General features: G+C 38.2%; 1 protein-coding gene across 4 annotated transcripts; it reads left to right on the top strand.

The window, feature by feature from the left end:
- The first annotated feature begins 393 nt into the window (after nucleotides 1–393).
- On the top strand, nucleotides 394–24818 carry LOC121874739 (pupal cuticle protein Edg-84A-like). Of its 4 annotated transcripts, none has more exons than XM_042379017.1 (5): nucleotides 394–472; nucleotides 1221–1295; nucleotides 1856–1993; nucleotides 2326–2385; nucleotides 24672–24818. In XM_042379017.1, exons 1-5 carry the CDS (start codon nucleotides 461–463, stop codon nucleotides 24738–24740), a joined length of 354 nt encoding a protein of 117 aa, XP_042234951.1. In that variant the 5' UTR covers nucleotides 394–460; the 3' UTR covers nucleotides 24741–24818. The 4 variants fall into 4 exon arrangements, with proteins under 4 accessions (XP_042234951.1, XP_042234954.1, XP_042234953.1 ...); XM_042379020.1 differs by lacking the exon at nucleotides 24672–24818 and adding an exon at nucleotides 20772–20862 and having other exon boundaries at nucleotides 2326–2437; XM_042379019.1 differs by lacking the exons at nucleotides 394–472; nucleotides 1221–1295; nucleotides 1856–1993; nucleotides 2326–2385 and adding exons at nucleotides 17488–17574; nucleotides 19362–19433; nucleotides 20411–20548 and having other exon boundaries at nucleotides 24612–24818.
- Nucleotides 24819–26105: the final 1287 nt, after the last annotated feature.

The raw sequence follows: 26105 nt of genomic DNA, 5'->3' as shown, positions 1-26105 counted from the left end.
AACCTAACCTAACATAAAGACAGAACGGCAGCCATCAACACACACACACACACACACACACACTCTTATATAAAATAACTAAAGCATATGATTGCACTCAATTCACTTAATTCTAAATCTAGTTAAGGTAATTATACCTGTAACATGAAAATTACGCTAGTTGAACAGTCCCCACGCCGTGAAAGTGAGAAAGTGAACGCTGAAAAAAAAACAGGAAACGAAGCGTGTCTCTTGCACGTTATATGAAAGATATGAGGTGCGAGCAGGGAGAGGGGGGGGGGGCGGGGGAGGGGGGACGAGATGTGAGGGAGAGGTGAGGTAGCAGGGGTTGACGTCTTAGTTGTGGTACCCGTGTATATAAAAGGCAGTACAGCACCTTGTCTTATATCAGTCACCTCAAGGGCCCACAGCGACTCGCACAGCCTAGCACCAACAACCAAGTCTTCCCCCCTCGTGCATTATGTTCTTCAAGGTAATGGTGTCAACACAAAAGCAAGTTGTAGTAGCGTGGGTCTGCGGCATAAAACAATGGATAACAAAGGAATAATAATGTCATCAAGATTAAATTACTTACTAGGATACGTGATCGTCATTCGAAACAACTGGTCAAAATTTAAATATTAATACTTATCGTAATATACTGTAGAATGCTTATATCATATACACTACAGTACACGATGATTGTATTGTCATTATTGGTATTTTCCAGTGGTAGTTGAATCCTATTTAGCTTCGTTATAAATTTCTATTATTCACTTTAAGTTGAGTAATTATTATTAAATATTACCGTATATAATTAACACTATTTCTGCGTTATCACTAAAATCTTTTCTATAATTTTCTGTCTTGGTAAAGCCAGGGTACTGCCCTTGGACGCCACACATGACTAAAGACTTTGGGATTGCTACAACGTTCCTTATTCAGTTAAAACATTCCCCATTTAGTTCCAGTAACAATACAGCACAAGTCGCACGCTGTATTTGTCAAAACTTCCTACTACTGTATTCTCTTCCATTGTATTCCCAGACCTAACTGAGCGCTGTAATATGAAAACGGATACCCCGAAGGCAAATGAACTGGATCAGAAAAAATATATCAGCTTGTACGGAACGCTCACATATGCATTTCCAATTCATTGACACCAATAACTACACAATCAACATCCCAGCCCGGCATATCTGTCACTGGATATCAATGTTTGAAATTAATTACTCTTGCAGGTGGTGGTGATGGTGGTGGTAGTGATGGGGGCAACATTGACTCGGGCAGATGTCTACGAACCCGTGTACAAGCCCGTGAGTATGAAAACAGTGAAACATTTGAATAGTGTATTACATCATAGGAAAACAAATAATTTTCTATAAATTTGTACCAAAGTTTACCAGAAGCACAAAGAACAGTAACATACATAAATAGAAAACTTGTGATATGTTGCAAGAGATCCGAGAACGCAATATATCCCACACTTTTATAGTTCGAGGAGGAAAATGGTATATAGTTGAATATTGTTTTTAAGTTCTTTCTACAAGCCAAAGTTGTTCACGACACAACAAACACTGTGCGCCCATAACAATGTTCGTTTACTTTTACGACACAATGGTTGGGTACTTTAATTCAAACAACTGGCATTCAATCTGTCGACACATGAGGGACAGTACACAGTGCTTTTCACGACGCACCAGCGAGTGCGATATTAGCCCAACACATCGCCTACAAGACGAGGTACACAGATGGCATCGTAACATTGTTAACATTAAATATCAAAGTTAACAGGCAGAGTGCCCAAAACGCGCTATATGTACGAGTGTCTACTCCTATATTCTGCTTTTGAAAAATTAAAAACTTACCTCACCAGGAGCCGCTGCCCTACTACTTCAACTACAACGTGTACGACGACTACAAGGACGCCAACTACGGCCAACAGGAGAAGTCCGACGGTAAAACTGTGTACGGCTCCTACACCGTCGACCTCCCCGACGGTCGCAAACAAAAGGTAAACACATTTGCTAAAAAAAATAAACTTAACTGCATCATGGTTGTTGTTTACAATATCTGAACAAACAACTCACAGATGTATGTAACTTTCCTGTGTGCATGAATATTCAGGTCGTAGTATGTAAATAATAATGTCTGACACTTAACTATAGGCAGTTTGAATATATTATATTATTTGCTTGCTTCTCCCACACATACCGATAAACTGTGTCAACATTAACACACATCATGTAATGTGGGTAGACATGTGAATATTAGCTAAGGTATACAATGGTACATATATTTTCACCCACATGACGTGTACCTAAGACTATCTAGTAACTTCTGCAGGTGGACTACACAGCTGACCACTACAAGGGCTACGTGGCCAAGGTCAGCTACTACGGCAAGGCTCAGCATCCTAAACACTACGGCCCAGCCATCACCTTCAAGCACCAAGGCTACGGCCACTGACGAGAGTTCACCTTACTAAACCTTTTTTGATGTTATCTATTGTTATATATTATAAATAATAAAATAATATCTCCTACATGTATGACTATTATAAGCGATCCTAAATAGAGAAATGCATAAAAAAAAACAGATCAAGATATACACCATGGTAATGTAAACTTATTCTAAACTTGGTTAAATAAATGACAACGAAAACACTAAAATCTGGTAAAGGTCAGTACAAATAATTCGGCAAAATGAAAATATTAAAAGTTATGGATATCAAATATTGTACCGTATTTATTACAGCAGGCGTCCAGCCGTAATGATACTCTCAGCTACCCACAACACTGAATTTGAAATACAGTATATTCTGTTTTAGGCTTTACAAAATGTACATTTCAAAATCAAATAAATGAAAATCACTTACAAACAATGACAACTGTATCTTCCTTCCTCAGTTAAACTACGACGTTTGCGACTAGGTAATAAGTCGTTACCATTTTAATATTACAATAGTGGGCTTGTAGACGGAGAAATCAATTTGTCAAAATACGACGATTTCTAAATGAAATGGGCGACTTGCCGTTGAGTGTCGCCAATGTTTTGGTTACAGGATCTCAATAATTATGTAGTAGACAGTGATCAAATCGTTTCTTGACATTAAAAGTGTGCTCATAATTAACTTCACTCCATTTCATGTTTCAATATTCAGTAGCTTAAATACACCATTCTCATTCTGCATTTTGAACGCATGGTTCCCTAAATAAGAACCATATGTTAAAACCTCTGCGAGGATTTTAGTGGATCGATGATTATTTGGTGAGGTTGTCTCCGTACTGAAGGTTAGTACTGTGTAATAAATGTATAAAATTTAAGATTTTTGGCGTCAAATATGAGAATATAAAGAAAAAATACTTTAGTCTTCAATAGTCCTGTTTTCATGATGAAACAAATGGCGGTGATCAACAGCAGTTCATCGACTTCATTTAAAAACTCCCGAACTTTTTGAAGACTACATTATCAAATCTGCGATCCAGGTACCGTAATACTGTATTGAGACATTAACAAACAGCCACGTCTATCTTCAATTCAGCTGTTTGTCTGGATTTCGTCGGAACTGATGACGTCATTGTTTGGAATTCGTCCTGATTGGTGTAGGCTGATGACGGAAGCAAGCATCAGTGACCAAACAAATATGCGATGCCTTTATTTCTATTATAGTCATAAATACAATAGGGAAGGAGACGAAGGAAATACACTAATAGGTTAAATTCCGCAAGTTCCTCACTAAAACTCGTCTACTTACAATACCTACGAGTACGCTTCATTAAACACCTGTCTCATCACAATGCAATAAAATTCATTCTCACCTAACCTAATCTGACGAACTTAAAGCAGCAGAAACCTGATACTTCAAGAAATGTTAATAATTATTTCCATATTACAAACGACCCATCGAGATATCTAGGTGTTAACCTAGATATCTCACGTACTGCATTTTTATCCCCGGTGTAGAAAGAAAACATCGGTGATTGTTATTTAACGACACTGAAGTTGACAATGATATTATTGCGTTTACACCGTTCATTCCTACCACTAATCTATTATCATATTCGAATAAGACGTCTAGTTATAAGACAATTTTCATCGATTACATTACCGGCGGAAATGTATAATAACGGAGATAGCTTTTCCAAATAAATTTCTATTTTCTTCCATTATTTCCCGTCATTATCGTCTGCGTCTCACCCATCACTGCGAGTCTCTCGTCTCCTTCATAAATCATGACGCGCATGCGTACCCGTACCCGTACACATCACGCGGCCAATCAAAAGCGTTTTTGCTAATTCAGAGTATATTGGCCCAATCAAAATCGAGTTTTATTTTGGGTCTCTCATATTTTGAAATTCAAGTTCAGTTCCGACCATGGAAGTCTGCGATGAACGTCACTTAAAGTATATGGAGCTGATTGCGAGTTTTTGGAAAAAAAAAACGTAGAAACTATAGCATTTTTTCGATCGCCTGGTGTTCTTCCAGCCTCAGTAAAGTGTACTAAGAGCAAGACGGAATGTAAATATCGCAAAGACCAACATATGTGACGTTGGGTAAGAATCCCAGAATGCAACGACGAACAAGAACCAGACCAATAAGGTAAGAAATAGGTGATTCCATCATATGGCGAGAGTCAGTTAAGTTAGGTTAGGTTAGGTTTTGGTTTTCTAGTGTTTTTTTTTTATTTTTTAGTCGCTTAGCCACTTTTTTCGGAAAACGTCAAACGAAAACCCCCCGCAAAAAAACGGCTAATTTCCGCCAAAAATGAAGGTCATATTCGGTCTAAACACACACACACAAATACACTAGAAAATATATTTTTTACTTGCTAAAAGTGAACGGTGTGACAATGCAAATTTACCTTAACAATTACAAGCCTCCTACTTTTAAATACCAATAAACGCATCCAACACCCTTTAAATGTCAATGAACGCACCCTACACCCTTTAAATGTCAATGAACGCACCCTACACCCTTTAAATGTCAATGAATGCATCCTATTCTTTAAATATGTTAAGCTGTCGTCAAACAATTTTTCTTCCAAGGCGTGAAATTACTTTATATTTTACGAAGACAATTACAAAAAAAAAAAAAAGATTCTTGCTCTCTAGCTCACAGGAATCATTTAACCCGTTCACCTAATAGTTCGTTTAAGCCATACCTTGTCCTTTGTTGGGGGAGTCAGGCGTCCATCCATCAGCCATCTTTGTTTACATCACCTCAGTCACTACCACCTCACAGTCACCACCACCTCCCAAGCACCTTAATTTGCACCAAGTCGTCAATGCTTCATGAGATCAAACACTGTGTCTAAACTTCGCAATTAGACATCATTTGATGTCACTACAAAAACCTAATGTTCAATTAAATCGCAATATACTGGCGGTCAGCGCCGACACTGACCCCGATCAACAACAAAAACAACTGAATCTGACCGGCGGTGACGTCACCACGGAAAATTAGTAAATAACACTTGATTAAATGTGAATACATTTTTGTTTATTTTGAATGCTCAAATAATCTCTCGAATTAATTATCAGCATGTTCACTCTAAGCTGTATAACTACAAATAATTAAATTGAATGTAGGGGAGGGTGGGTTTTTTTTCTGGCAAGAGCGTTACAGTCTTTTAAATCAAAACAGTACAGTACGCACTTGGCTAGAATTTTGGAACAATGGACTAATGATTCTTTTCAGCTGATTGTTGCAAAGAATAAATGTTTCCTTAATCTTAAAACTGTCCTGAATTTTAATATCGTAACATTATTATTTTATTATAGTAAAATAATAGGTATGGCTTTAAGCGCTGATTGTTCATGGATATTCTGCCCCGGACTAATTTACGTGAAACAAGGTACTTCTAGCAAAATACAATAAAGGATGTCTTGGTTTAGATTAAGACAGTATTTTGTACACTTTATGCAGATACATTTGTTTTTATATGCGACTTGGTGAAGTGAATAATAGGCTTAAATCTATAGTCTTCTTCGAGTTGGGTGTTATACCTTCCTTTTAACACTACGTCCACAATATTCATCCACTCTGCCAAAATATCACATCTAGTCGACAAAGGCTTAAAAGAGGAACCATTCCATATTTTTAAAGCAAGATTGGATAAAGGTTCACTTCACGACTCGTCCATAATCTGAACCCGATATCTATTAATATAATTTTCCTTATCGCTGTCCTATCATGTTTGAGGTACTGTATAAGACTATAAGTAAATGAGTCCATTATTATTACCACAGGGGATATGTATCTGCGAGTCTATTATTCATATTAAATCAGATGGTATAATGTTGTCGGGAGCCTCGTGTCAATAATCTTGCCTGGTCCATTATATTTTGGAACTATTCGGTGAACTTTATGAACACATGTGCATCATAATAGTATCAGTCAACGTATGTGGTTAGTGTAGTAGTGGTCACGTGACTCAACAAATTAGTGCAAAGTTGAGAAAAGATGAACAAAACAAGTTCTCTTTATACCAAAAAAACCCGAGAAATTTGATGAACTTCGAGAGAAATTTATCCAGAAAACTAGATAAGCGATCTTTTGTTCTCTGTTTATACATACATACATACATACATACATACATACATACATAATGAGTACAAAAACATTACCAACACAAACTTTATACCAAAAGTCGAAAATTAATATTATTCATCACTGGAAATAAAAATAGACTAATCTTTCAGTAATTGGTAATAGTAGAGTATTTAAAACAACTTTACTTTCATATGAACACAACGATATAATTCTCACTGTGTGTAAACTATAACTAATGATTTATACTCGCTTCAGTATTTAGTGTAGGATTACATAAAAAAATTATCCAACTTTTATTCTGTATCCATTATGTTATTCTATTCAATATTTTTTTAGGCAATGGCGAGCCCTAAAGTGTGTAAGTGTGTGTGTGTGTGTGTGTGTGTGTGTGTGTGTGTGTGTGTGTGTGTGTGCGTGTGTGTGAATATTTACTCTGAAATAAATATTACGGAGAGTAGTCATTGCTCTTGTTTACATAAGCATTTCTCCCGTAACACCACACACAATGGCCTCACCAGGGGCAGACTACACTACAGTACACTCCAGTTAATCAAACTTCGTTATAGTTGTCCAGGAAAAAAAGTTCCCTCTTGGGGTCTCGTTAGGCCGAGACCAACCATATTTACACTAGGGTTTTACAAGTTGTTAGCGATAAACGTACACACAGGGTTTTTATAATACAAGTTTTATAGTACAAACCACACTAGGTTTAGTTTAGTTTGTTTTAATATCTACGAGGCAGACAAGGATTCTTACACAATTAATATCTTTTATCACTCTACGTCCACCGTATGTTAGGTTTAATACATAAATTATCGTCATATAGCAAACGTGTAATCTTGTTTTGGTGATCCTGATTGATCATCTAATATTCAAATATCACGACACCGATGATTACCGGTATGTGAAATAATTATATGGAGCAACCAGACACTGATTCTTTAACCTAACTTAAATCTGGCTACTTGTAATTTTCATCTTTTAATTAATCACTATAAGATAGGTATTATAATTATGTTCATATCTTACGGAGGCACACACTGATTTTCAACTCATAAACTCGGAACAACTTTGAGAATTCAGCTTTTTGTTTACAACTCCAAATGACATATACTAATTCAGGTTACATTTAATAACCACAACAGCTATTAATTTACAACTCTAGGCCTAGATTATATTAATATCTTCCAGGGAGGGAGGCTAACGCTAATTCTTACACTAATAAGAGGCCTGATCACTTGGAAATTAAAAAAAAAATGGCGCGCTGGGTAAGACTCAGTGGGGAGAAGAGAGGATGATGACAGTGGGTTTTTCTTTTTTTGCCCATGTGTAATTAAGGGAGAGGATGGGAGAAGGTTCTCATTAGGGGGGAGCTGCCTCAAAGATCCAGATTATCTCCACCAATTTCAAAGTTGGGAAGAAAAGACCAGAATTTATTAATTACCTAATGGTGGATAGGGGGGGAGGGATGGGACTGGGATGGTTAAGGAGATATATGATGTATTACTGCGCTTCAATTCACCAGGGTCTTGATGTAGGTGTTCGAGCAGTGGTATATAACATTTACCTACAATAATTCATAATGTTGACCTTCTAACTTACGTACCAATCCGCAAACTCATTCTCGAGATATTTTGGAAGGGACAGACAGACAGACAGACAGACAGACAGATAGATACAAACAAGACTGAAAACAATACCTCTCCACCTTCACCTCTCAGTTATGGGCAACGTAAAAAAAAATAAAATAAAATTACAAAAAATAATGGGGTAAGAGATGAGGTGAAATAATTAGATACTCTCATCACACACACACACACACACACACACACACACACACACTTCCTCCTACCCTCAACTTGCGTGACTGATATATATAGACTACGTTCTTAACTTACATAGTGATAAGCAACTAATAAAAAAAAACTAAAGAAATTGCAATATTCCTTAAGTGTATTTCCAAACTCATCCCACTGTCACCTTTACGAGATGGTAGACGACTGCAGATCCGTGAACATGTCAAATTGGATAACTTTCTCATGTTGTTATTAACATTATATAAGTATCTCTCTAAATCCAGTTAAGTTTTACCTTCAGAATTTTCCTCTTTGGTGTTATTATATATATATTGTTTTATCGTTATTATTATTATTATCATTATTATTATTATTATTATTATTTTTATTATTATTACTATTATTAGTATTATATAATTTTTTTTTATTTACGTTATAGGTGAAACAGCCAGGATTAATCTCATTAGTTTCACCCTCAAGTGTGTGTGTGTGTGTGTGGGTGTTTCGACTCCATTTATATGGGTTACTTGAATTTTTGCAACATATAAAACAAATTTCACACTCTATTTTCATCACATTCCATTATAAAATCTACTCCCACAAGTCCAGTAAAAAAAAGTGTTCGTAATCTACCGCAAAAATCCGTTGATCAAATACAATATTCTTATACTGACATAAATTTTCTTAAAAATCATTCCGGTGCCTAAAAAAATATTTCGATACTCAATAAAAATTCTTAAGAGGAGGAAATGAATTGCAGAAACTCACTCCCAAACGTCAGATTTCTTTCAACAGTAAACAATGGGTTACTTTAGATATTTCATTCAGAGAAAATGCTATTCACGGTTTGAAGGGCGGACTGTCACAAACAACTCCCCGCCTTTACTGTACGTCACGTCGATGTACCGCTGTCACACTATGTACGCCAAAACGGATTCAAATTGATTTTTTCTTTATACAGTACAGTATTATTATAACCAAGACGGAAGCTGTTATTTAGCAATGAAAATTTGAATATAGTTATTGTATTTACGTATCTGGGCTCTGTTTCTACGTTCATATTATTATATTTGTTGATTTTTGGTCATAAAATATATATATTATAAAACCCTCAAATCACAAAAAATAAATAATAAATAAATATAAATTCCACGACTCTATTCACTCCTTTCCATCTTCCTCTATCATTGTTTACCCTCACTTAACCAACCCCCTACCCCAGTTGACCCTCACTTAACCAACCCCCTACCCCAGTTTACCCTCACATAACCAACCCCCTACCCCAGTTTACCCTCACTTAACCAACCCCCTACCCCAGTTTACCCTCACTTAACCAACCCCCTACCCCAGTTGTTTACCCTCACTTAACCAACCCCCTACCCCAGTTTACCCTCACTTAACCAACCCCCTACCCCAGTTGACCCTCACTTAACCAACCCCCCTACCCCAGTTGACCCTCACTTAACCAACCCTACCCCAGTTGACCTCTTAACCAGCCCCCACTGTTGACCCTCACCTAACCAACCCCTACCCCAGTTGACCCTCACCTAACCAACCCCTAGTTGACCTCACTTAACCAACCCCTCCCCAATTGACAATACAACCCCCTACCCCAGTTTACCCTCACTTAACCAACCCCCTACCCCAGCTACCTCACCACCTTTCCAGTCTCCCATCCCAACTTCCCCAGGCTTTTCCCTCCCATTCGTAAAGGTTGCTAAGTGAGTCAGCTGGTACTGTGAGGTATCAGTATGGGGTGTGTATGTGAGATGTGAACGCCAGGTATGAGATGTGAACGCCAGGTGTGAGATGTGAACGCAAGGTGTGAGATATAAACGCCAGGTGTGAGATATAAACGTCAGGTATCAACATCAGGTGTGAGGAGGAGGAGGAGGGAATCACAACACCTCGAGATAGGTCCTCAACTCCCTCCCTCCCTCACCACACCTTCAGTATATAAACACAGCGACCAACACAGGAAGAACACACTCTCTCCTCACCCACGCTCCCGGTCACTACAGCTAACTACTTCAGCACGACGCAACATGTTCTTGAAGGTTGAGACCACCATTACGACGAACTTTTTCCACAGGGCATTTACATGTTATTTTGAAGGCGTCCAAATTTACATACACAGTACCTTCCCTCCCCCCCTCCTCACCTCACCCTCCCCCCCTCAGCCCACCCCACCCCGTAATTGCATCAGGGTCCCGGGGATTAAGCTTTAAGGGCAACCATAGATTTTGTGTCCCAACAGTTACGATAATTTCTGCGTGCGTCTTGAGTCAGGGATCCGAATTCCAGTAGCTGACACAAGAGATCAACAAGCTTACGAATCACCTCTCGTATCAGCTTACACCCATTGAGATAGATAGATAGATAGATAGATAGATAGATGGATAGATAGATAGATAGATAGATAGAAGCTATCCATATATATTCTCTCCTACCAGCTATAATGTTGACAATTCTGCTAATGAAGCTAAACCGAGAGAAAAGAGACATCTCTATATGTTCTCCCTGACAGCTACAATAATTGATAGTAATTGATAAAAGCTATATATTAATATCCTCTTCTAACAGCTAATACCGTTAATAATTAATGACAGACTGACTTACAGCTGAGTCACCTGTAATTAAGTCTGCTAGTCATCTGTATTGTAATTAATTTAGCTAAGTCACCTGTAATTAATTAAATATCTGTAACTAAGTTAGATTAGTCACCCGTAATTAAGTTAAGCGACACCTGTAATTAAGACATGTCACCTGTAATTAAGTCAGCTAAAAGTCACCTGTAATTAAGTCAGATAAGTAACCTTTAATTAAGTAATGTAAAATAAATATGTAATTAAGTCAGGTAAGTCAATTATAAATAAGTTAAATGTTGCATGTAATTACGTCAGATAAGTCACCTGTAATTAAGTCATATTAGTCACCTAACACAACCTTTTATAATTACCTATGTCAACACCCTCATCAAGAAGCCACCTAACCACACCACTGTCTCCCTGGCGTGTAGGTGATAGCTGCGTTAGTGATGATAGCGGTGGGGGCGGTACTGTCCAGCCCTGACGTGTACGAGCCCACCTACTACCCGGTAAGTAAGTTCCTGCCTTCCTTGAATGAACGTCTCCAGGTCTTTACTTACACCTGGACATGTCGTAACGTGTAGCAACGTATTCTAACATGTCCTAACAAGTCACCACGTATCCTGAGAAGTCCTGACGTGTCTTAACTTGTACCTATGTATCTTAACATGCCCTTACGTATCCTAATATACCCCTATATGCATCCAAACATGTCCTCACGTATCCTAACATGTCTTTACGTATCTTGCAATGATCTAACATGTCTTCCTCCCACCCCCGCCAGGCACCCATCCCGTACTACTTCGACTATAACGTGTACGACGCTTACGGAGGGTCACACCGTCGCACCGAGCACTCTGACGGTTACAGCTCCCACGGCCAGTACGATGTGTACTACCCTGGCGGTTCCACGGCCAGCAGGAAGTACTGATGACCGACACCCACCGAAAGTGCATCATGTTTAAGTTTACCCACACGATATCGAAGGAAACTGTAGCTATATCCCTGGAAAGTGTCCCTCTCACAAGTACTATCGGACAGTGCCTCAGCAGTAACGGACAGTAGCACACCTCATCAGTGCTCCCTGCCTCCCATCAAGACTAGAATTACTGATGATGATTCTTGCTAGATTCCACCCCCCCTCCCCCTTTTAAAGTAACACTACACAAGTAATAAGCAAACAAAGGCTCTGAAGTAACCATTCCTGCCTACTATACTAACACTACATAAGTAACCCTCCCGTCACACTGTAATATTATATGAAATAAATACAATAACATTACCAAAGCGATGTTTTGTTGACACGTTCTCCATCACCCTCCGTTACCCCCAGCCTCTCTCTATTAAACACTGAGGAACAACGCAGTACCCAACCATATGACGCACAGCCTATCAACTATAGAAATCTAATCTTAGTTTCGTGTATTATTTACATGTAGTCATCTTAGTAGTCAGAAAAATCGATTTATTTTCCTCCACAAATTAAATCAGATTAAATCCTTCACAAAAGTATCTTAAACAGAAAGAAAAATGGGATTTATTCATATTTTTTTTTTTAGTTTTATACGTGTCGATTTATTCTCATTATTGGAAAAAATATATATATATTATTGCCCTCTCCTAAGACACCCTTCACGGGAAACAATTCACAGAAGAAGCACAAAGGGGAGAACATTTAATGCTATTTGTCAATTCTGTGGCCACGAGGAGACAAATTCTTATCCCCTGCCCCCCTGTCCCTCCTCTACCTCACCTTCAACAGCGTTACACTTCACACAATGATGTTTTCCAATACCTTTCTTACTGTTGTTTTTCCTCTTCAACCCTGCCTCAACTTTCTCAACTCAAACTTTCTCTACCCAAGCCTTCTCAACTCAAGCTTTCTCTACTCAAGCTTTCTCAACTCAAGCTTTCTCAACTCAAGCTTTCTCTACTCAAGCTTTCTCTACTCAAGCTTTCTCAACTCAAGCTTTCTCTACTCAAGCTTTCTCTACCCAAGCTTTCTCAACTCAATCTTTCTCAACTCAAGCTTTCTCAACCCACACTTTCTCAACTCAAACTTTCTCAACTCACACTTTCTCAATTCAAGCTTTATCAGCCCAAGCTTTCTTTACCGTGGGTGTCTCATGATTTCTCCCTCTGTTGCTTCATTTCCTTTTCCTACAACCTCATTTGTTGCTCTCTCTCCTTCTCCCCTCCTCTTCATTATCATTCATTTTCAGTTCTTCCTCGTCGCCTTCTGCATTATTCCCCCATTTCCGTTTTCCTTCCCTTGTGAAATCTCTTTTAGTGTGTTTCCTTCATTCTCCCTCTTCGTCTTCCCTCATTTCCTTACGTTTGTCCACTATTTGTGCGTATATTATTCCCTTCCATTCATTATGTATTTCTATATATTTCCTGCCTGTTTAGTTATGTATACAATATATGGTAAATTACTCTCCCAATGTTTAATTTAATCCTATTGAGAAGAGAAGAGAAGAGAAGAGAAGAGAAGAGAAGAGAAGAGAAGAGAACATAAACCACATCGAGAAAAACACACCACCATTACTAAGTCCCAACTTCACTCCGCGTGCATGTCAAAGAACTACTCCAACCTCACCACTCCTCCCTCCGCCACCGCCTCCTGCAACCACTACAGCTCACGCCCACTACCTGACAGCAGAAGAAAGCAGCCAATAAGCTCGCCGCCTTGTGTTTTCACCGATGTAGTCTATTCCCGTGCTCCAGGGATTCCACAACTTCGTGAGAAAGTCCTCTGAAGAAAATTGTCCATCAATGGCAAACTCCAGGAAGGTATTCTTCACCGTCAGGAGCTGTGTATCATCCTAGACACGATGGGATTACGACTTTTTTTTTCTGTTTCATATATTTGTCAAGGCTAAAACGTGAATCGATTTTGTATTATCAGATTTTTTTTTTTTTTTACTGATTACGTGAAAAATCCCACTGAGAGAGAGAGAGAGAGAGAGAGACTGTCCAACACAGGTAAAACACTTTCCGTAAGGTCAGATAATGAGACCATCGGGTTACCTAACTTCGCTAAAAATGACCCATAAAACATTCTTCACACGAGTTAGTATCCCAGACCATAACAAGACCCTCTTTGTTTACGTGCTGGTTTATGTACCGGAATTGTCATTAATGGCTCCATTGATTCCTCCCTTGCTGTTAACATTTCTCTCACTCCAGGCGTGACCTCAGGAAAAACTTTACATAGATAAAAAAAACTTAACTACTCTCTAACAACTGAATTTGGTGTCTTAGTTATGATCAAGAGTGGTAGAAGAGTTGAGAGTCAAGCGGCTGTGAGGAAGGTGATTAAGGGAGATAAATAAAAGAGTTGTAAGAGTTGTGGATAAGAGAGTTGTGAGAGGGCTAGTTTTAAGGGTGTTGTGAGTAAGGTGTGTGACGTCATCCATCCGTCCATCCATCCATACATCCATCCATCCATCCATCCATCCATCCACCCATTCATCCATCCATACATCCATCCAACCATACATCCATCCAACCATCCATACGCACCATTTGTGATAAGTTGCTTGAAATTCCCTTGAAATTAGTTGGTCGAATTGATGTTCCAAATGTATGAATAAAGATAAACTGAAGCAACAACAGACAAGCAAGCGTTATTTAAAGACTGTTAAACATGACAGACCCCCCAAAACAAGACAGACACGACCACGTACAGACAGACAGACAAATAAACAGATATATATAATTAAAGAATGACAGATTAACCTAAAAATGTTCAACAGACAGACAAGCGACACACATGACAGACAGACAGACAGACAGACAGACAGACAGACAGACAGACAGACAGACAGACAGACAGACAGGCAGACAAGCCCAACAGACAGATGATATTACATACAAGTCCGACAGACACACACACAGACTATAGTACCCAAACCCGTGAGAATTAAAAATGAAATATTTTTTACTTACTCCACATCAAAGAAGGAGGAAGATACTCGTTCACCAGACACAAGCAAGGGCCTCTCCTACGCTGCTTGCTGGAGTACACAACACAAAACTCGCCAACACACTGCTTTGTACTCTAGATTCTGAGTACGGTAGAGTCTGTGTGCAATTTTGATACCATTTTGGATATCTTTTTGGTGTGTGTGTGTGTGTTTTAATTGTACTCTAGATTCTAATTACGGTTGATTTTTTTTAAGTTCTAGTTTCTAAGTTATTCAGCTAGATTTTCCCTTACGTCTCCACTTACTAGGATAATTTAAAGTACACGTACCTTTGAGAATCTATCACCTGGACTCTGCTTTACTAACAGTCGTGAATAAGTAGTAACACCGAACACTCACCTGAAAATAAGAAAACAGACTGAGTTATATATAGTTATACAAATTAAAATCGTAACACACGAAGAAATATATAAATCAACATAAACTATATAATAGAAATAAGTATATACACTAATATAAAAATTTTTGGATATGGTCTCCCTAATTACTCTACTGGAACAATCTTCATAACTATTGCATTTACTCTCATAAGCAGCAAAAGTACATCATGTATATATTAAAAACAAATATATTGATCTCATCGTAATCAAATAATTTCTCAATTTATCTTAATTAGTAAAATTGATATTGTTCATACATAATTACAGTTATACGAATTACATTAAGTACAATATCTTCGTTAAAATTACGCTACTATTAGTCATTAATAACATCATTAATAGTCACAATGAAACTTAAAATGCATTGAATTACGTCAACATACTGAGTAACCTGACCAAAAATACGAAATACCAGGTGAAATTTACATTCTAAAAACCATACTAATACATTATCCATAACCAAACTTAAAATGCACTGAACCACATAGTCAACATACTGGTAACTCACACAAGAAACAGGAAATTCAGGTAAAGTCTAGTTCTGGGTTGGAGTGTACAGGTGTGGTCGAGGTGGTGAGTGTTCTATGAATTAAGAACCTGACACCCGCCACACCACCACAGAACCACCACAGACTTGTTATAAAATGTTGATGCATCACAGTTCACCAACATCAAACAAACACAGGTTGAGTCGGCCATTATTCAGGAGTATATAGGAGAAACTATTAGACCATTATGTAGGATAGTTAAGACCCCCAACAAACACCTGAAACTAAGTAACTACCAAATCATTCTATAGACACACACACACACCCATCCACACACACACACCCACCCACACACACACCCACCCACACACACACACACACACTTAGAATGATGAAAATACCGACCATTCTTAAGAACAGTTAATACATACTCTACTTCCTAGTTGACTCAGCCGACAAGTAAACAAGTGGTGTAGGAGGGCAGATCGTCCTTCCTTCCAGGGCTCAAAAGATGAAACATATGATCCAAACTGACCGCTACTTACTAAAAGGTATAAACGCAAATTGAAAAATGAAAGAGAAACTAAAATTCAATGACCTAATGTGAGTTATAGAATATTAACTGAAGACAAATGCATTATCCTTTCTTGTAGGCAATCTACCAGGTGTTCTAGAAATTCAGAACTTCTGTTTTACGAGAAAATAAGAACATAAACCAGGTGACGGCAGCCACCAGTCAACATAACGAAAGAAAACGATATAATAAAAAATAGTTCAAGAATTATTAAAATCTGGATAATCCGTCCACGTCCACTAAAACTTCAAAGGTCCTCAAAGTATCAGTTGATATGTATCCTTCAGTGACTACCTCTCATACAAGCGAGGTCACATGTCTCACCAGGTCCTTTAGTCACTCAACCTCAGGAGTGATTTGCAAACCCTGGTTATGAAGACTTTAATATGATACACTTTATCCAGATGCAGGTCATAATTTTTTTTTTATTATTAAATTATACTTTCAAACTCGAAGGGTTAATCGTGTGGCGACCAAGGGATGAAGTCCTTTAAAGATTTAGGTTCCAGGGTAACTGAAACGACTTTAGATGTATGGGTAGTCAAGTTCCACAATTCCACTGACCTTGCATCACTATCCAGGGATAAAATAACATGCATTCTCAGCCCAAGCAATCTCTGAGAACCTGGAGGGGGTCCATAACATTTAGTTGTTTTATCTCCCTAGATTTCAATATGTCAATTATTAGATTAAAACAAAGGGAGGAAGGGGAAGGTTACGAGAGCATGTTGACAGGAAGAAAGTTTTCCTTGTATGTTTCACTTTCCCCTCTCTCGGGCTTTGGTTCTCAAGGTTATAATTTAACCACAGGCGGTAACCCTTATACATACACACACACACAGATCCCCACACAATCACATAAAGAATATCTCTGCCCACGTAGAACCTTGCCTCACTCGGCACCATTTTATCGTCACACCCATTTTCCACGCCAAGTAAAGCCCAACAAAGACAATATCTCCATTCTCTATCCTTCCTCCATGACAAATGTCACAAAAACATATGACACAACAGGTCACTTGGCGCAAGGTGTCACGTGCACGGCAAGTGTGGATGTGAGCGAGCAGTGAGCCGTGCACTATGTGAGGGAGGGGTGAGTGCAGCACCACACACACACACACACATAAAGCCCCAGTAACAGGTATATAAGGCACAGTAGCCAGCATCAGTGTACCAGTCTTCCTCACCACCTCTACGCCTTCAAGTCACCAACATGTTCCACAAGGCAAGTTTAATATTAACCATACTTATGTAGCTTTATCTCCTCTCTTGAAACAGTTTTTTTGTGTGTGTTAAAATCATTAAAAATTCATTTCGTTATACTTGAAACTTGCTTAACCTTCCAGCAACAAGATTAAAAATATAGACTTTATCAACAAAACAGAAAATTTAACAAAGAAAAAAATTCACGATTATTCTGTTTCTTTGATTGTTGACGGAAAACCTCAAGTCTTAAACAGTCAAAGTTAACATCATGGCAGCAGCTGGTATAGTACAATACAGTCTGGCATTAACGATATTAATTGCTGAAACTGGAAACTACAATGCAATTTCAATACTTTAATTAAATCTATTTTCTCATTAAGCATTACTCAACTTATTTTTATGAAATTTTCACATGAAATTGTAAATTACCAAGAGGCAGAAATAATTATAAACTTTCATAAGCTGATCTAAAAAATACCATTACCACAAACATTATTGATCTCTAATTTTAAATGTGATTCTCTGATAAACACATACAGTGAAACCTTTATATAACGGACTTATCTTGCCATTTAATCCGTTAGATGGGGGGTTTCACATCTAACGGACCCTCGATATAAAGAACTTTCAGACTTATATTGTTCATTATGGAGGTTTCACATCTAACGGACCCTCCCTATAACAGACTTTTATCTCCATACAGTCCGTTATATGGAGGTTTTACTGTAATTAAGGACAAGGTAATATTTTTTTCCCCACTTACAAAGTTCTAATTCCATTTATTTAACACTCGTATCAAATTTCCTCTTGGTCTTATTACACGTTACTCTTCTTGACATGGACTTATTTACTTCACAAAATAATCTCCATCGTTTAAACTCAATGACCAAAGTTTCTACCATAGAGTTTAAATATGAATTCCCAAACCGGATCTGAATACAAACAATCCAAAATTACAAATATCCCTAAAATAAAACATGAGATCGGTTATACTCCATCTCAACCATGACATAAGAGGGTCCACATCCTTATCTCTTATCAGGTATCTCGTCAACTATTAGATATTTAATGTTGTGCCGATTAAACAAATTAGTTCATCCGGCCGTAAGTAGTAACAAGAACACCTCCCTTCCTGGTGTTTCCTCCCAAGTACACGAGCGAGAGTGAGCTTCATACACCAATTTTATCTCGTTATAAAATATGTAAAAAAGAAACATGTATTTACAACGCACCCTTGTGTATAGATAAATGTATGTTGTATGCTTATTCATGCCTTCATTGTACAGCTGTCTATTCATTCGCCAAACACTAATGTATTCAGGAATTATACACTGTTATCCATGCATCATATCCAAATTAATTCACACATATTAACCACCACTCCACCACTGCATTCACATCAACCACTACTGTCCTCACATCAACCACTACTGTACTTACATCAACCATCACTGTACTCACATCAACCACCACTGTCCTCACATCAACCACCACTGTACTCACATCAACCACTACTGTACTCACATCAACCACCACTGTACTCATATCAACCACCACTGTCCTCACATCAACCACTACTGCACTCACATCAACCACTACTGTACTCACATCAACCACTACTGTACTCACATCAACCACCACTGTACTCACATCAACCACCACTGTACTCACACAAATCAACTCACGTACCACAGCAATGAATTCATCCACCATAAACCAATCCATGAGTCTAATATACAATACAATTATACTCAAAGTACTCCGTCAGTAGTGATTCGTGTGCTCACTGTCACCTCCTTCCCTCAGGTCGTCGTAACGCTGCTGGTGGTGAGCGCGGCGGTGATATATGCTGACGTGTACGAGCCAGTCTATAAGCCGGTAAGACAGTGTGTGTGTGTTGTGTGGGTACATGGATGGATGGATGTGTGTGGGTAGGTGGATGGAGGGCTGAATGGATGTGTTATGTGGGTAGATGGATGGGTGTGTGTGTGGGTAGGTGGATGTATGGATGGATTAATGTATGTTATGTGGGTAGGTAGATGAATGGATGAATGAATATAGATAAGATATAGTTTTTTTTTGGAGATTTGGATAAAACTCAGATAGGTGGGCATATAGATATAAATAAAACGAAAAAAAATTGATAAAAAAAGGTTCACAATCATAACAATCAGGTTTTATCAGTACAGCATAGTTAAAAAATGCAATTGTCTTGCACCAAAAAATAAATAAATATGTAATTACGAGAACGCAATCTTGCGTGTCTTAACATTCTACTAAAAGTATCGGTGTATCTAAAAATATTTAATATCAAACAATATATAAATTTTAAAATCATATTAACTCAGACTTCAACGATACAACCTTACCTAACTGTAGTACCCAGATCCTTAACATTTTAGAAGCTAATTTCAAAAGTGAATTACACAGGTTACCCAACGTCAGTCAATTGTGAGAAAGAAACATTGGTTCTCTCTGGATTTATTTGTATATCAAAAGCAATTACGTAAGAATGACATTAATTCAGTAGTAATATGACTCAGTAGCAAGAATGAAAGTTTATTTTTACGTTTAATCTTTATCAAGTAATTTATTATTTAACTCTTCATACACGCACTGTTGACTACATTGCCCAAGATCGTGAATTCTCACTTTCGTCAACTATCACAATGTCAGGTACAAAACAGATTTTTTATGGTATACAAGTACAGATCTGAAAGGAGTTGAGCTAATATTGTTAAAAAAACGAACATATTGAGATTTATTTTTAAACAATGACAATACAAAACAATTAAACTTTCGGAACTGCTGCCTAAACTCTCGAAATCTTGACTATACGTTAATACCACTGACAGGAGCCGCTGCCCTACTACTTCAACTACAACGTGTACGACGACTACAAGGGCGCCAACTACGGCCAGCAGGAGAAGTCCGACGGTAAAGCTGTGTACGGCTCCTACACCGTTGACCTCCCCGACGGTCGCAAACAAAGGGTACGACCCACCTCCTCACACTGTTTACACTTGATAAAATACATCTTGTTGAGTTCCACATCACAGTAGAATTTGTATTATGTTAAATCTTTTGTTTCCCTTCAGGTGGACTACACAGCTGACCACTACAAGGGCTACGTAGCCAAGGTCAGCTACTCCGGCAAGGCTCAGCACCCTAAACACTACGGACCAGCCATCACCTTCAAGCACCAAGGCTACGGCCACGGCCACTGAGGGGGTTAAGGAACACTCCATCTGAACTAATATTATATTTTTGTACGGTAATTATGGAAAAATAAACGATAAACCTTGAATAGTGTGTGATTCATCGCCCGATGCCATTGAGTTTTCACTATATACAGTATGGCTGCTGGAGACTGCCCTATCCCTTGTTCATAGCTCATTTACCTACCTACCCCTTTATCAAACTCTCACTCGTCTATCCCTTGTTAAGCGCTATCTACATTTTCTAAAACAGATGACCAATCAGCTGGCCGAACAATAAACCAACAACAACAACACTACCAAGACCGACCGAAGTACACATGTACCTCATAAGTCGTGCACCTGGTCAACAAAGTATTACACGTTTAACACACACAGTTAAACCTCGAAAATTTATAAATATAATTTACATATTCTCTTGTAGTAATACAGGAAGTGTAAATAAAAATTATCAGATCCGGTTGTCTAATATTTATGTTGTGTTTCTTACAATAAATCTACCAATTGGATCACAATCTATAAAAGGACTATTATTACAGAAACTAAGGTCAAAATGGTGTTTCTGACCTCTGAGCAGAGTTACTGTTATAGAATAGGGCAACACGTATCAGAGATTACAAAACCACGTGGTTGAAGTGTAGGCCCAGGGATTACTACACAGGTTGTCTCAAAAAAAAAAAAAAATAAGACCTCACCTGTAGACCTGACGCATCAGCAAGTGAAGACAATGTTGGTATTGTAATAAAAGCAACCACGATACCTTCACAAAAATCTATAAGATAGCGTGTATACATTTTTCTGAGACTCCCTGATATATAGTTTAATGTGAGTCAAATGTCCCAGCCACAAGGAAACAGTGAGAGAGCCGAGTGACACAATCAAGTATATATTCTTAGGCCTACTACACGTGGTGATAGTCTTCCAGTGTTGGTTCCTCCACGTAAACGCGAGAAGATATTCATTTAAAAATAAGGATCTCTGACTCTTTTGTTTGTCGAGACTTGGTACAGTACCATTCCCCAGCAACTTCGCTTGACCTCGGGACTTATTTTCACGGGAATTTTTCCCCAAAGTACTGACACACACACACACACACACACACAGTGAACCCCTGCGTACACTAATTTTACTCTGAACCCGTCAACAGAGTCCTTGACATACAGTGAACTCCTGCCTACGCTAATCCATTGCCTAATATTGAATCCGTTAACACTGAATCTCCTGAAACAGACTAAACCCTTCCCTACACTAATCCCGTGCTTACGTCGAACCTGTTGACACTGAACCCCTGCCAACACTGAACCCCTGCCAACACTGAACCCCTGCCAACACTGATCTCCTACCTCCACTAACCCCCGACCAATACTAAACCCCCTGATAAAACCCCCTTAAACCACCGCACCACCTAACCTCCGTTACACATTATCAAGTTACCAACACAGTCTGTATCACATGTCGAAAAAAAATAACTTTTGTGAATCACTGTATTTCGTCCGCCCTTCAACAATTGAGGAGCTGTCTCAAAAACAACACTTTTACGCAATTCCGTTATAAACTCCCCGACTTTCTTTTCACAACAATGTGAGTCTAAAAGCTGGGGTGGAACAGAACCTTGTTGAAATACAATATTGCGATGATGATTTCGTTGTATGGAATTAAGAATCAGCGTGCATTCAATATTTTCTATACAGCTGTTTTAAAAATTCTTAAAACAATGACAATAAAAAAAAAAACTCCCGCGGTCCAACAATACGTAAAAATAACTTTTGATAATTTCCTATTTCGCGACACGGTTTTTTCTCCAAATATTTAGTGAGATTTTCACTTCATATTACGTCAACACTCGTCAATATAATATCACGATACAATACATTAAGTGTATGATGTATTCTCTGGACGAGTTTACATTGTGTTGTCATATTGTAACAGTGATGCCAGAAATAATTGACAGAATTTTACGTCGGCCTTTCGAATATGTGACACACATTGTTGTCTAGAGTGTGTTAAATGCTCACGCTCTCACAATGTATGTATATGTATTTTTTTAGCCTGATTGAGTGTACGTTCCCAAAACATTAAAAAAAATACTGTACTTAATACACAGCAAAACAACCAAAACAACAACTACAATAATAACAAAAAAACAACAATAATAACTAATAATAATAAAAACAACAATAATAACAAATAAATAAATAGATTCCATTCACATATAACAAACTCGAATGAATAACTCCCAATATCCATCATGAATTCTTAATTTTCTGGGGCATATGTATGAGAGAGAAATGTATATATGTATATTGTTTTCACACCAACTCACTTTCTGATTTCAACCACACACGAACTACGCCAAGGTCACCACCACCACACTGTGTAAACGAAGATCCTAAGCTCTCATTTTGGGCCGTTGTCATGCGTATTCGTGCGTGTGTTTGTAGTTTTAGGTATAAGTGCACTCACCTGATTCTAATTATTCAACTTAGCAAAAAATTAACAAGCAAGACGTCCATTATAAACCATGAAGGGGGATTTTAGGGAAGTTTAAGGGGTTACGTATTATGCTACTTGATTATGGGGTTAAATAATGGGTTTGTGACTTAAGGTAAGGACCAATGGGTTGGATAAGGGGGTTTCGTACTTCTAATAAGGACATGGTAGTTGGATATGTCTTAACGAGAACCTTATGTACGGATGGACACACACATACGTACACAAAATCTGAACAATATAACAAAAAAAATTGGAGAAGGGTAACCATTTCTTTTTAATATTCGACCCATTTGATATTTTGTTACCGATTTTGAGGATTTGGGAAAATTAAACTACTCATTAGATGCTTCTGTATATTAAAAATCATAAGAGGAAACTTTGCAAATTAAAATAATACAAGAAGAAAAATTCCTCCCTGAAACTGTCACAACGTTGGCTGATTTATTTCGTCTTTAATGTTACGTGTTTGTATTGTGCATAAAATAGTTTTGGTCAATGTCAACGTGACCATGTGAAGGAGAGTTGGGGGGGGGGGAGGGGCGTCAGGGTCAGCCATGATCGTCAACATCAGCGAGTATATAAGCTGGACGACTCGCCACCACCGTCACTCACTCCACCTGCTCCTCCAGCCTGACATCCCTACACCCTCACACAACCATGTTATACAAGGTTAGTCTCACTCATTGGCTTAACTATTCAAAATATTATGAGCTTTAAAATTAAGTTAACTAATTCCCTGTGTTAGCTCATTATTACCCCTGGACTCATTAAGAACCTTCTCCCTCAGGTGTGCTTGGTCCTGGTGGTGGTGGGCGTCGCCCTGGCGGAACCAGACGGCTACGGACCAGTCTACAAATCGGTACGTCGTGTGTGTGTGTGTTAAGGATATCTCACGCTAATAAATTCCAAATACTGTACAACTCTTGACGAATCTAACACCACTGAGCACACCGCAGGAGCCTGTTAATAAAAGGTGCTGAAATTTAGGTGGATGTTGCCATAACCGAAGGAGCATTAAGTGTACATGTTTGTGTGGCATTTTTTTTCCATGTTCCTTCAATAGATCTTAACCTGGTAAAATGTTATCCCTGACAGGAGCCGCTCCCTTACTACTACGACTACAATGTGTATGACGGCTACAAGGGCACCAACTTCGGCCAGCAGGAGAAGTCTGATGGTAAAGCTGTGTACGGCTCCTACACCGTCGACCTTCCCGACGGTCGCAAACAAAGGGTACGACCCACCTCCTCACACTATTAACAAAATCAATCTCTTAAGTCACGAAAATCTTTATTATTGCAACATTTTAACGTAGAACTTTACAACAACGTTTCTCCTACCCCAGGTGGACTACACAGCTGACCACTACAAGGGCTACGTGGCCAAGGTCAGCTACTACGGCAAGGCTCAGCACCCTAAATACTACGGCCCAGCTGTCACCTTCTTCAACCAATACGGCAACGGCTACCACTGAGGACGAGACCAACCTATCCAGATGACCTGATATATTTTTGTATGGTAAATGTGGAACGAATAAACGATTTTTCATAAAGTGACGTGTAACTCCTACCAAACTGTTAATGTTAAGTAAGATCTCGTCCACGTACTGGCACAGATCATGGACATAGTGCTTGCCAAGTATGCTGAGGCGGGAGAAATTTTTAACAAACAAACTAGCATCACATAAAAATGTAAGCATAAGGAAGTCATATAAGCAAATGTGGTGAACGCTGTTGTCATCTTCAGGTAAGAAAGACCACCACACACCTGTAAACTTGTGTACATAACAGGGATTTAGAATGAACACATATCTTAAATACCAATATAATCACAAATATATCGACTCACAGACGTCAAGATTTTTACAAATTTACGAAACTTATTCAGAAAAACAGTAAAGGTACACACTACATAGTACTGGTATAGTGCATCAAACTTGTTCAAAGTTGCAGGTCAATAACTGACTTAATAGTTAACACAATAATACACAATTTAAGTACTGGTGCACAGGTCAAGCACTGATGTAACAACACGGAAAAAATATCACACACAACCGCTGCTCCGTCGGCTACGCGAGCATCCACCAAAAAACACGCAAGCACCTTTCCTCCTCCCAGGCCCCGACGGTGTCACGTGTCGGTCGGTGTTCCACAATGTGCTAACAATGAACCGCCGCACAATGCACCGTGACCTTTCCTACTCCAGTTTGCTTGAAGGAGATAATGTGCTTGCCTATCAATAAGCTTAGTATCAAAACTCATGCGTCGGCTCATTAACATGATATTAACCTTTTTAACTCTTGTAACTGGCCATTACGAAGCGATAAATTTAACTCTTTGTTTCTGAACATAAAAAAAAAAATTGCCTCGTCATTACAGAAAAAAAGTATCTCTAGCCATAGATTTCATTCTTCCCTATAAAACAAAAACTTAAGTTGAAACTCTAACTTCTGGTGACTAACGTAAAGTACTGTAGCTTTATTGCTGTCGTCAAGTGATTAAAATAACATAAAATAATAATACTAATACTAATACTAATAATACTAATACTAATACTAATACTAATACTAATAATAATAATCATAATAATAATAATAATAATAATTAACGGTTTCTTGAAAGAGCATAGCAGCCAGAAGGCTGAAAATATACAGTTACATAATTGGGCAATGGGTTTACAAATAATATACAAGTAACATAAGTGATACAAATAAGATATACAATAACTAGGTGGGGAAAAGCTCAAACTACAGGGCATTTCAACATAGTGACAATGCAAAAAGTAGGATTTACTGGGAATGAATACACTGGTTTATTACAAGTTATTGATTATTTTTACA

This window comes from Homarus americanus, unplaced genomic scaffold (assembly GCF_018991925.1).
Source record: "Homarus americanus isolate GMGI-L3 unplaced genomic scaffold, GMGI_Hamer_2.0 scaffold40841, whole genome shotgun sequence".
In the NCBI taxonomy this organism is placed as follows: domain Eukaryota; kingdom Metazoa; phylum Arthropoda; class Malacostraca; order Decapoda; family Nephropidae; genus Homarus; species Homarus americanus.
The sequence above is the reverse complement of the archived record's forward strand: the minus strand, read 5'-3'. Positions and strand labels throughout refer to the sequence as shown.